Genomic DNA, 12529 nt, shown 5'->3' with positions numbered 1-12529 from the left:
ACATGAGATTATTCCTTGTTATGATATTCAAGATATGAACTGTGATAGCCACAACTATTATGTCGTATTTTAGAAGGATTACTTGTTGCCCTTAGCAACAATTTTATTTTGTTGAAAAGAAGAAATAAAGATGTTAAATCCCTCCAATTTTTTTCGTCAGCAAAATCAATTCCAAATAAAAGATTAATGAGGCCTTCAAGAAAAGAAAAATATGTACAAAATCCAAGCATTCCCACCAATTTATTTTAATCATTAAAATTATACTTAATGAGGTTTTCAAAATTTTAGGCACATTAAAAACAATCCAAGGGTAAAATTGGAAATCAAATTAAATGAATTAAAATAAATAAATCAGAAATATAAAAAAAAGTGTGAATTGAAATTTTAAAAATGCGAATAACAGCTCCCATAATATATAAAATGTCAATTCGTAAAAATACATCGAAGCCAAAAATAAGATTCGGACACTCAAGTTGTAAAGATAAGAAAACGGTGGTTGGGTGCCCTCTGTTTATCTCAGTCGACGCCGGTGGTGGTCACTGCCAGCCAATCACCATGAGCACCGCCAAGATCGCGGCCACTCAGCCTCTCTTCTTCTCTGCACCTCACTGTCACCGACCTCCCTCCATTTATGTGGTGGACTCTAAACCAAACAGAACCTCCCCCTCCCTAAAGTTGCGATGCTCGGTGGCCAAAGAGTCGACCGTATCTCCTTCGGGGATCAATGGAGAGGGTACACAGTCGGTTTCTGTTGACTGCGTGGTGGTGGGCGGTGGAATCAGTGGGCTCTGCATCGCTCAGGCGCTGGCTACCAAGCACGGCGACACCGTCCCGAATGTCATAGTCACGGAGGCCAGGGACCGTGTGGGTGGCAACATAATCACCGTCGAGAAGGACGGCTATCTCTGGGAAGAAGGCCCCAATAGTTTTCAGCCGTCCGATCCCATGCTCACCATGATGGTATTGCTCCTCTACTTCTCTTTTCTGCTCTGGCACCGTTCTCGTTCATGCATTTACATTTACATTTAACACTTACATTGAATTAATTAATTGCAAATTAGTGAATTAGAACTTAGATTAGACTGCTAGTATATGTTTAGCTAGTGGGGGGCATTCAGGTTTCTTCGTCCAATTGTATGAGTAATGACTGTATGTATAATGTATGTGTATTGATTTGTGTGTTGGGTATTTCTTGTGTTTGGTAGGTGGACTGTGGTTTGAAGGATGATCTGGTTCTGGGGGATCCAAATGCACCTAGGTTCGTGTTGTGGGATGGCAAGTTGAGGCCCGTGCCGTCCAGCCCAGCTGACATACCTTTCTTTGACTTGATGAGCATCGGTGGCAAACTCAGGGCTGCCTTTGGTGCTCTTGGCATTCGCCCTTCTCCGCCTCCTCCAGTTTGTTCTCTTTCTTTTTACTTTATTTTTCATTTATTATGTTGCCGTTCTCACTTATTCCTCAATTCCTCAACTGTACTGCTCATTTCACATAATCTTTGACAAAAGTGACAGGGTCGCGAAGAATCGGTTGAAGAGTTTGTTCGTCGTAATCTTGGCGATGAGGTTTTTGAACGCTTAATTGAGCCTTTTTGTTCAGGTCATCTCCAATTTTGAATAATTATGACTACATCATTAACTTCTCCTCGTGCATTTCTCTAGTTACTCCAATATTCATTTGCTTCTTCCTTCTAATGCGATCGTAAGATGGGTTCGGACTCAAACCTACCTAATTGTTGCATATCCCATTCAAACTTTAACCACAAACAGAAATGAAAAAGAATTGTTTGCACTGTTGAATTGCACTTCTTCCTTTTTGTTATTTATGCAAGCAAGCACCATGTGACATCAAATGGTCCATCACAGAAATGTGACCTTTCACAAATTTTAAATGGCACTTTTAACTGAACTGCCATATTTTTACACGGGTCTGAATTTTAACCATATTCATTTATTCAGCCATGCTCACTTATCTACGCGAATTATACTTGTCAAACTAACCACATAAACCTTCCTGTAAAAGCTGTTCAGTTAATTTGTATATGCTTGTTAAGCTTTTAAAGTGGTGTAGCTTTTGGTCAGCTGGTTATAGTAATTTCTTAATTGCCTAGAAACTTTTGTCATATTCAGGTGTTTATGCGGGTGATCCTTCAAAACTGAGTATGAAAGCAGCATTTGGAAAAGTTTGGCAGCTAGAGCAAAATGGAGGTAGTATCATTGGTGGTGCCATTAAAGCAATCCAGGGGAGGAATCATGCCCCTAAGACACCTCGAGATCCGTAATAATATATTTGTTTCTTTGAAGTTATTTTATGATTTAACTTGTAAAGTTTATTATCAATGCCCTAATTTTAGTTTTTCAAAAGGCGTCTTCCGAAACCAAAGGGCCAAACAGTTGGATCTTTTAGGAAGGGACTTGGTATGTTGCCGGATGCAATTTCTACAAGGTACTTTCTTTCAACAAAGGATAAATACTCTTACTCTAGTTGGATGGTCATCCTTTTTTGTTAGCAAGGAGAGAACACACGTGTTGTATTTCACAGCTATGATGGTTGTACTGTATTCTATCGTGTTGGCAGGTTGGGCAACAAAGTAAAATTAACTTGGAAGCTTTCAAGTATCAGTAAATTGGATAGAGGGTACACTTTGACCTACGAAACACCAGAAGGATTGGTTTCAGTTCTGAGCAAAAGTGTTGTGATGACTGTTCCATCCTACGTAGCAAGTGGTTTATTGCGACCTCTATCTGTATGCTTCTGTCCTACATGTTTGTTATCTTTACTGCCACTTGTTTGACAGTTTAATCTTGATTTTGAGGCATTTACAGTTGGTGGTTGGTCAAGGATTTTTTCTAATAGTGGTGATTTACAAGACAAATCAACGGGTTTCTCGTCTTGTTTCTTTTTTGCAGGTTGCTGCTGCAGATGCACTATCAAAATTTTATTACCCACCAGTTGCAGCAGTTTCTATTTCATATCCAAAAGAAGCAATTCGGACTGATTGCTTGATAGATGGTGAACTGAAGGGCTTTGGTCAATTGCATCCTCGTAGCCAAGGGCTGAAAACTTTAGGTAGATTCGATTTGGTTTAGGAATTCATTATCTATGCCTATAACTATGCTTGACATCAGCGATCACCACTTCTTGCTGATTTTTTCCATGGGTTTTCTTGGGTTTTGCAGGAACTATATACAGCTCATCACTCTTTCCTAATCGTGCACCACCTGGAAGGGTTCTGCTCTTGAACTATATTGGAGGTGCCACCAATCCTGGAATTTTGTCAGAGGTAAGACGATTGCCATATGATATATGATTTTGTGGTGGGAAAGATCCATGAATGTGATGGTAAGGCAGGTGATATAGCATTTAAGTGGATTGATGGTTCTCATAAACTGTCATGGAGGTCGTAAAATGTACTTCAGTTTATATATGGCACCCTAAAAGAAGACCCCACTTTATCCAATATCCTGATTCCTTTTGTGTAATTACCTTCAGTAACTATCCGGTGAACCTTTCATTTTGGGCGTCAACCTAAATCCTACCATAATTTCATATACTTGATTAGTCAAGCAATCATGCATGAATCTTGTATCTTCATACAAGTCCCAGTCAGCCATGTGTGCAGAAACTTGGGTTTTGTCCTTTGGTAGCAGGCTTTGTTTTCCAAGGTATTGTGCCATTGCTGCTTCTGGTCTGTCTTCGTGTCCATGTGCACTTGCATATACATTTAAAATCACATTCTCGTTATTTGAACAGCGCACATGGTATGTAATTTACATTCTCATTTTTTTGCTCCCAAGCCTTTGATTTTTTCTTCTTTCTTTTAACTCTTTCCTAAAAAATAAAACACGGACAGACGGAGAGCAAGCTTGTTGAAGCAGTTGATCAAGATCTGAGAAAAGTCCTCCTAAACCATAATGCTAAGGAGCCGCTTGTATTGGGTGTGAAAGTATGGCCACAAGCTATTCCACAGTTCTTGGTTGGTCATTTTGATGTCCTTGATGCTGCAAAAGCCGGTCTAAGTGATACTGGGACCCAAGGGTTGTTTCTTGGCGGCAACTATGTCACTGGTGTAGCCTTGGGTCGATGTGTTGAGGGTGCTTATGATGTTGCGGCTGAGGTGGCTAATTTTGTATCAAAATATGCTTACAAATAGTTCAGTTAACGGTGATTCTGCAATGCATCCTGTAGAAGTGCAATGTTAGGAAGTAGAAGTTAAGATGTTCCTTTGGACTTCCCGGGCGGCCTGGCTTTGCAGATAGAGTTCCTTCTCCTTTTTGGTATTGTATTTTGTCTATTAGTTTTAGTTGGTACTTGTGACTTGTGAGTTGTAATAACTTTTGCTTTGGTCCACCTACTCTCTTCTACTTCTATCTAGTATCTACTTACTCACACCCACACTTGGAAAATTCTTGTCTTTATTTCTTTCTTTGCGTTGATGACGAGGCAGGCGCCATTCCAGAAACTTGAATAATTATTTGTTTAGTCTATGGGTGCTAGGAGGATTAGAGAAGGGGGACCATCAGCCATAGTCTTCGATGGGTATGCCACTCCCCTTTAAACATTAGGCGCCTCCAAGGTGCAGGTTTATCATCACACTATAGTTGTTATTGTCATTAGCTTTAGGCACCTTGGCAGCGTGTGCATACTTGAGAAGACAAACTTATTTTGAGATATCGTTGTGACAGTATCTTAAATTATCTTGCATTGTCGTGAACTATAACTTTCACGTAGCAATGTTTGATTGGTTTGAAATACCCTTGCAATGACATTCCTATTGTACTGAAGCACTTCTTCTAGTTGAGATCAAGGAGTTGGCAAAACACTATTCAACGTATTATATTATATTTTTAAAATATTAATTTAACAAACATTGTGTTTAAAAAAAAGAATTATTAATTGATGTAGTAAATTATAAAGTTGCTGTAACTCAGGTAATTCGTAATATATGTATTTGTATATTTTTTTTATATACAAAAGAAGAAAAAAACTAAATTGATGCAACGATTCCTTCTTGTTATTATGATGGCATGGGTTGGGGTGGTGGCGAGCATGAAAATGCACTTTTTCCCTTTTCCCTTGTTTTTTAATTCGTCAATTCTTGTTTAGGTCTGTAAGAATTAAGAAAGAAAGATATTCATGTTCCCTTCCTCCCTGGGACTTTCGGCATCGGCATCGGTCTCGTTCGTGATAAAAACAACAACAACAACAACAAAGCCTTTTCCCACTAAGTGGGGTCGGCTATATGAATCCTAGAACGCCATTGCGCTCGGTTTTGTGTCATATCCTCCGTTAGATCCAAGTACTCTAAGTCTTTTCTTAGAGTCTCTTCCAAGTTTTCCTAGGTCTTCCTCTACCCCTTCGGCCCTGAACCTCTGTCCAGTAGTGACATGGTGCACAGAAATCTAACACATGAATCATGATTACACAAGAATCACGAAATTAATTTGAGGCCAAGTGTGGCCTCTCTATTTGTTATAGTGAAATGCTACAAGCAGTCGACCACACCCGCATGCATCTATCGTTTATCAAATTTCACTCTTTACGAGAGAGAGATTTTGTGTATGATAATGATGTTTCAAAAGTACAGAAGAACTATAGTCTGAGCAAAACTAGACCTGGGAGTGGTACCGTATGAGGCATGTAATAAAAAATACAAGAAGACTCTTCAGCAAGTTGATGAGTCCTATAAAAACAATACTGCATGTGCTTATATATGCAGTTAGGCACACTTTTAATCAGTATGTAATAGTCTCATCAGTGGCATATTTGCAGAAGCAGCTGCCCAAAAATGAGGACAACTTACAGATAAAGGCAGATGCAAAATTATTCACAACTTACCAAATTCAGGTCTCCCTCCCTGTTTACGATCAATCGTTCTTTAGCATGGTTGTTATACTTGTTATCATTGTCATCGGGGTTATAAAAAAAAAAAGCAACTGTTTCTCACCAGATGTTCCTTTTGATCCTTACCAGGTAGATTCGTAGTTTCTGAATCCTTAAGTAAGGAACTGCATTAACGACGGTATGATGAAGATCTGGAAAACGGCTAAACAGATCAGCATCACCCAGGTTACTAAGATGCATGAAAAATCATATGAAACAGGCTGATACTTTTCATTCCCACAAAATATTCATTTATCTTAACCAAAGAGTACAAAAATAATATGATTCTGTTACAGAAGACAGTAGAGGAATATAACACTTGAAGTTGATGCCTTTGTCTCCCACAGAAAACTTCTCTGAACCTCGAGTAAGAGGAAAATGGTAGAGGCCTTGAGTTCTCCTTTGAGCAGGATCAAACATATATAGTATTTCAGGCCAAAAACAAATAACGAACCCTATCAGGATATATTTGAGACCGGAGTCCACAGATTCATTAATTTACCAGCGCTCCCTTGGTTGACCATCTGGCAACACTGGAACAAGCACTTTTCCATTATTCTCTCTCGAACTGCCCTCCTGTTTGACTGGTTTGCTCACTCCAATAGTCGGTGTTTTCCCATCTTCGTCAAAATCTGGGGGTGTATCATCATCTTCATCACTCCAATCATCTTCATCATCATCTTCGTCATCATTGAACTCATCATCATCCCCAGACCACTCCTCTCCTTCCTCAAGAGTTCCATCGTTTGCCTCATCACTTCCTTCTGCACCATCTGCCTCAGTTCTTGGAGCACCCTGTCTAGGAAACCGAGGAACAGAAATAATAGATCGAAGCTTCTCCTTTATGATCAACAAACGATCCTTGTCTATCAATTGAGAATCACGATATGCTTCCCTAAGGAAAACTGAATCTCTATCTCCTTTCAAGGACACGTAAAACAAATCAGGGTGCCTTATCAGCATACCTCTCACCTGTTGAGAGAACTTAAACTCTTCTCGAAAATGAGTAAGGTGATCCACAAGAGTTCTCTTCTCCACAGTAAGACTCAAAATCTCATGAACAACCGCACAAGCATGCTTCTCTTTCTCAATAGTACCTGATCTCAGTCCCGAGAAATCAGAGTAAGGGGATATATAAGGTATGTCTCTAAACAGGCATATCCTCCTCATCTCACCCTTTGAAAGATTGAGGCCCCTTGGCAGCTTTAGTCTATTGAACTTGATAGGCCTATCTATAATCAGATCCTTCTCTTCAATCTCTCTAACCCGGTTTTCCTCTTCAGACAACTCAGCTGCTGAGACTGCAAGTTCAGGGTCCCAATGAGTTAATTCTAATGCCGGACCTCTCGCAGTTGCAACTACTTTAAAGAACTGCGGGTACCGGTGACAAATAGTGTCACGAAACTCCTGGGGAAGCCCTAAATCATTTCTCAAATGGGCAATCTTCTCCAACAGAATCCGCTTATCCAACGACATCATCAACAATTTCCTCAACTTGACCACCAGCAAGTCTTCCATCTCATTCCTAACCTTCAACTCGTCAAAATAAAGCCTTTCGGCTTCGGGAGTCAGTTTAAATTGCAAGGAATAAACCCCTTCTTCAACAATCTCAAACACGGCCGGGAATTTCTTTAAAAGGGCAATGAAACGGCGCTTTTTCTGCAGACCCAATTCTCTCCTGTACCTACCTAACTCTCTAAGCGACATAACCCTATCAGGTTGGCTGACTAAAATCTTGCGTATCTTGAGAACCAGCTTCAGCTTCTTATCCTTTTGAATGACGTTGTCAAAGGGAAGCTCCTTCCTTCTCTTGACAGCAGCAGCAGCACATATTGGGCCAAATGGGACATGGGTGGTTTTGGAGAGGTTACCCCAAGCAGCATCTCTCTCGTGTAAAACTAAACTACTGCCCCAGAAATGGGATTTTTGGGAGAGCGAGAAATGGGGGGTTTTGAGAGACTGCTTGGGTTTAAGAAGAAAAGGAGGTTTGGTGCAAGAGGAGGAGGAGAGAAACAAGGGCAAAGAAGGGGACTTAGTGGAAGAAAAAAACAGCTTAAGTTCCATCATTTGTTGAGCTCTCTAGTATAATATTACTTACAGGATTGATTTTGATTGATGATTACAAGAAAAAACATAACATAATCCAGAGATTAAGAAGATGAAGCTATTAATTTTACAGTGAAGGGACTCACCTGGATATAACTGGATAGTTTGGAGACGAAGTGAACAAGATAGAGAGGAGAGGAGAGGGCAAGGCTGAGCATGCGGCGGTTTAGTCTGGAGGTAAAACTAAAGCAGAGACGAGCTCGGATAAGGGAGGGACGGAGAGAGGGAGGGGTACAATTTTAACAATCCAGTGATTGAGAGCTCTGCACTTGTAAGCAAATTTTAGCCATTCACACAATCGAACGGCTCTCAGGTTTCCACATCAACTTAAGTAAGTGCCGTTTTGCTTTGCGGCTTTTGGCTCTTTCCCTCTCCCGTCATTATTATTGGACAAGCTGCCCTTCCACTTCTGATGTTCTCATGTGCCCTCCTGTTTTGTGTGGTCACAGTTAAGTTACGTCAACATTTTATATTATTTTTTTATAGAGATAATAAGATAAAAATAAACAATAATATAAAATGTTGACGTGGTTTAACCGTAACCACACAAACATGAGGGTATGGGAGGGCAACGGAAGTAGGAGGGTAGACAATCCTTGTCCATTATTATTAGGGTAAAAGACTGTTTACTACCCTTATGTTTCGTGGTTTTCAAAATTTAGTACATCAAGTTTTTTTTGTCTCAGAGTCATACCTAAAGTGTAAATTTTGGGACAGTCTTATACATCCGTTAATCAAACTGTTAAATCTGCCGTTAATTGTGACGTGGCGCCCATGTGGACAATGACTGGGTGCTACGTGTCGTCCACATTTATTTATTTTATTTTTTCCTTCTTCTTCTTCTGGGGTTCGGTTTTTTTTTTTCTTCTCTTCTTCTGGGTTGCAGGGGGTTGGGTCTTTTTTTTTTCTTCTTTTACTTCTTCCTACGAATCTGGGTTGCAGATTCGGTTTTTTTATTCTTCTTCCTCCTCCTTTTTCTTATTCTTCTTCCTCCTTCTTCCTTCCCCTTCTTCTCCTTCTTCCTTCTTCTTCTTCTTCCTCCGAATTTGGGGAAGATGAAGGTTTTTTTTTTTTTTTTTATCTTTTTCCTCCTTTTTCTTCTTTCTCCAAATCTGGGTTGTGGAATCGGTTTTTTTTTTTTTCTTTTCTTCTTCCTCCGACTGCAACTTTTTTTTTCTTCCTCCTTTCTTCTCCTTCCTTCTTCTTCCTTCTCCTCCTTCTCCTTCCTTCTCCTCCTTCTCCTTCTTCCTTCCCCTTCTTCTTCTTCCGACTACAACTTTTTTTTTTCTTCTTCCTCCTTCTCTTTCTTCCTTCCCCTTCTTCTCCTTCTTCCTTCTTCTTCTTCTTCTTCTTCTTCTTCCGAATCTGGAGAAGATGAAGGTTTATATATATATATATATATATAATTATTTATTTATTTATTTTATAAATAATTTATTTTTAATTTCAACGTGGATGACACGTGGCACCTAGTCATTGTCCACATGAGCGCCACGTCATAGTTAACCGGAGACTTAACAGTTTGACTAACGGATGTATGAAACTGTCTCAAAATTTACCCTTTAGGTATGACTCTGAGACGAAAAAAACTTGATATACTAAATGTTGAAAACCACGAAACATGATGGTAGTAAACAATTTTTTACCCTTATTATTATGACTAGTTGATGACATTTTCAGTTGATTTACTGACTCTCTAGTGCTTGCTAAACATGGTTAGTGAAATCTGGTCACAACTCTCGCCAGTCATTAGCTTGTCACGACTCTTCCTTGATTACTTGCTAATTTTGCTGCCATTCTCAACCGATGTTATCAGATCAATTCAAATTAGCAATTGGTGTAATTTGATACGGAACACCCTCGCTTAATGTCATGTTCAAATCCCCATCCAGTTTCTTCCTATCTATTTATAAGTCTTACCATTTCTTAATTGTGAGCCTCATTGGACTATATTTTGCATGGGCATGGAGATACGTCAGACACGTTTTATGTGCCCTGCTGCTGCAATACGAGTCTGCTGTTGGACGCATAGCATCGGCCAAAGAAATTGGTATCCTTATTTTTATAATTAAGACTCCATTATTGAAGGATTAATTACACCATATTTTAATTTCATCGAATCTGAAAAAGATTCTCAGAGAAATAGAGGAGAGAAATCCATCAAGCTAGGATACTAAGCAGTCCTAAGAAAATTCCAAATGCAATTAATTAGAATGACTTTTGATTTTCCTAGTCTAAGTTGGGTTTAGTATCGACATTAAGCAGTCCAGCATATCTTTTGAAATAACCAATCCAATCATTCACTCGTGCATCGTTGGGTATTCCACACTCTAGTCCACCGTTGATGATGTTAGTCACCAGCCCAAATCCAACAGTCCGATTGGCCGCAACGTCAGCCCAAATCCAACAGTCCGATTGGCCGCAACGTCAGCTTCTGTGGGTACATACAGTCCAACCATGACGTCATGAGAAGAAGGCTTCGGCTTTTGCTCGGTCATCTAGAACCATAGAGCCGTTTTCAGTGCTATCATGGAATTGTTTGCCACTACTTCAGGATTCTTCAGCCCATCAAACCCCAACGCCTTGCCAGCAGGTCCATAATTATAGTTCCTATGATCAATTACCAAGTTAGATTAATTTTAAAATTTTCAACTTGTCAAAACGTTATAATATTTACTTGTCAATACAATATCGTAACCAATTTATTACTAGAGGATTTGGACTATGCCGTTCATTGTCTGCCAATATAAACTAACAATTGTCTGCAGTTAACTGTATCTTTATATATATAACTGTGAATGTGATGAATCAAGTTAACTTATCAAGATAGTTGAATGGGGCCTCTTCCTTTGTAGGACTTGCTCGGAGTCACAGTAGTCGCTCTGGGGACTGATTTCCTTTTTGAAGCACAGTCCCCATGCATATGGTCCATCTGGGGCAGTAGGCCGCCCACCTGTTGTCTCGTGAGAAATCTGAGCAAGAAAGGCAACAATCTCACGCTTGCGCATGGTTAAACTTACGGTGGTGCCAAATCCGGGTTGATGAAAGAGCGGTAGGTATAGAAGTCTTTGGCAGGGCATGCGGTGTCATCCTTGTGCAGAAACAAGGTGTGGAAAAGCTGTTTGGTGATCAAAGACGAAACTGGAAGACAATCGCCGCCAGCAGCCTCAGCTCCGGATGGTGCATTAGTAATGGAGAAAAGATTGATGGCAATGCAAAAGAAGGCGAATGAGACGAGGAAGAAGGAAGAGGGCAAGTTGAAGAAGAGTAGTGCCATGGATGAGGACTTAAGGATTTAGGTGAAGGTGCATGTCCCTGTGAATTTGCTTGAGTACATACATGTAAATATAATGTACAGAAGATGAGCAAACTAGGCCTTAGGGGTTTTTGAACTTTAATTCCTCAAGAAGATTAAAATTTAAAAAAAATCTGGTGTTAGATTAAATATTGATTTTAGTCCCTAATGTGCTCTTAATTCAAAATAATTAATGTGCATTTTATTTAATGTCTCCCATTAAATATTTAAATTTATTAATACACAAATTTTAATTTATTTTTTGACCAAAAAAGAGTTTTTTAATTTATTAATTTTATTTAACATTCTTCAAACTTGAAAGACTCAATTAATGTACCTAAATATTAGTACCGAAATATATTATATTGAACTAATATATTTAAATGTTAGTACCGAAATGTATGTACCTAAATATATGCACCGAAATGTATTAATATTAAATTAATGTACCTAAATGTATGTACCGAAATGTATGCACTGAAATGTTAGTACCGAAAATGTATTATATTGAATTAATGTACCTAAATGTTTGTATCGAAATATATGTATCGAAATGTGTGTACCTAAATGTATGCACCATAATGTATTATAATGAATTTAATATACCTAAATGAAGAAGATAAAGTACATCAAAATATATTGTATTACAAAAATTAGTTTATCTAAATGTTCACAACAAAATATATTACGATGAATGAAATGAAAATAAAAATTATAATGAAATAAAATTAATACATTAAAAATTAGAAAGAAAAAGATAAATAATTAAAAAATCAAAATATAATTAATAAATGAGGTTATTAATGTATCAAGGGACTAAAATTAGATTTTGATCTTACTTATGGTTTTAATCAAAAAATCATCTTTGCCAAGGATTAAAATGAAGTTTTCTATTTTATATATAATATGAATTAATGTGCCGGCTTGGCCATATTATAATTAGAGTAAAGTTAGAGAGACTAAATTTGTAAACTAAATTGGCAAACCAAATGAGGTGTCACCAATAAAAAATGAGCACGTTTATCAACGATTAAGTAATAATCCAATTAACAACTTCTATGTCATTTAGTTTACAAAATTTAGTCTACAAATTTAGTCTTCCTAACATTACTCTTACAATTATAATTTCTTTTTTGAATTTTGTAATGGAAAGACAACGAAGGAAGAAGAGGAAAGAGTCAGTGGTATGTAGTGAATTCGGATCCTCACCAAAAGGATCCGAAGAGGATCCTGTTGGGTATGGAATTC

The 12529-nt window shown here is 38.4% G+C and overlaps 3 protein-coding genes across 3 annotated transcripts; 1 reads left to right on the top strand and 2 right to left on the bottom strand.

Annotated features, from left to right (window-relative positions):
* The first annotated feature begins 436 nt into the window (after positions 1-436).
* Positions 437-4347, top strand: LOC126582858 (protoporphyrinogen oxidase 1, chloroplastic). Its single transcript, XM_050247086.1, has 9 exons — positions 437-960; positions 1206-1397; positions 1512-1596; positions 2127-2274; positions 2362-2442; positions 2575-2743; positions 2907-3066; positions 3177-3280; positions 3851-4347. Exons 1-9 carry the CDS (start codon positions 556-558, stop codon positions 4148-4150), a joined length of 1644 nt encoding a protein of 547 aa, XP_050103043.1. The 5' UTR covers positions 437-555; the 3' UTR covers positions 4151-4347.
* Positions 4348-6108: 1761 nt separating this feature from the next.
* On the bottom strand, positions 6109-8224 carry LOC126582859 (protein WHAT'S THIS FACTOR 1 homolog, chloroplastic). Its single transcript, XM_050247087.1, has one exon. The coding sequence runs from the start codon at positions 7945-7947 to the stop codon at positions 6379-6381; it is 1569 nt and encodes a 522-aa protein (XP_050103044.1). The 5' UTR covers positions 7948-8224; the 3' UTR covers positions 6109-6378.
* Positions 8225-10194: 1970 nt separating this feature from the next.
* On the bottom strand, positions 10195-11266 carry LOC126582866 (chitinase 10). Its single transcript, XM_050247097.1, is given in 5 exon segments — positions 10195-10384; positions 10420-10597; positions 10810-10853; positions 10855-11026; positions 11029-11266. Coding segments are annotated over 5 exon segments (819 nt in total). The 5' UTR covers positions 11264-11266.
* Positions 11267-12529: the final 1263 nt, after the last annotated feature.

The sequence above is a fragment of the Malus sylvestris genome, chromosome 9 (genome assembly GCF_916048215.2).
Source record: "Malus sylvestris chromosome 9, drMalSylv7.2, whole genome shotgun sequence".
In the NCBI taxonomy this organism is placed as follows: Eukaryota; Viridiplantae; Streptophyta; class Magnoliopsida; order Rosales; family Rosaceae; genus Malus; species Malus sylvestris.
This window is presented reverse-complemented; position numbering and strand designations above follow the sequence as displayed.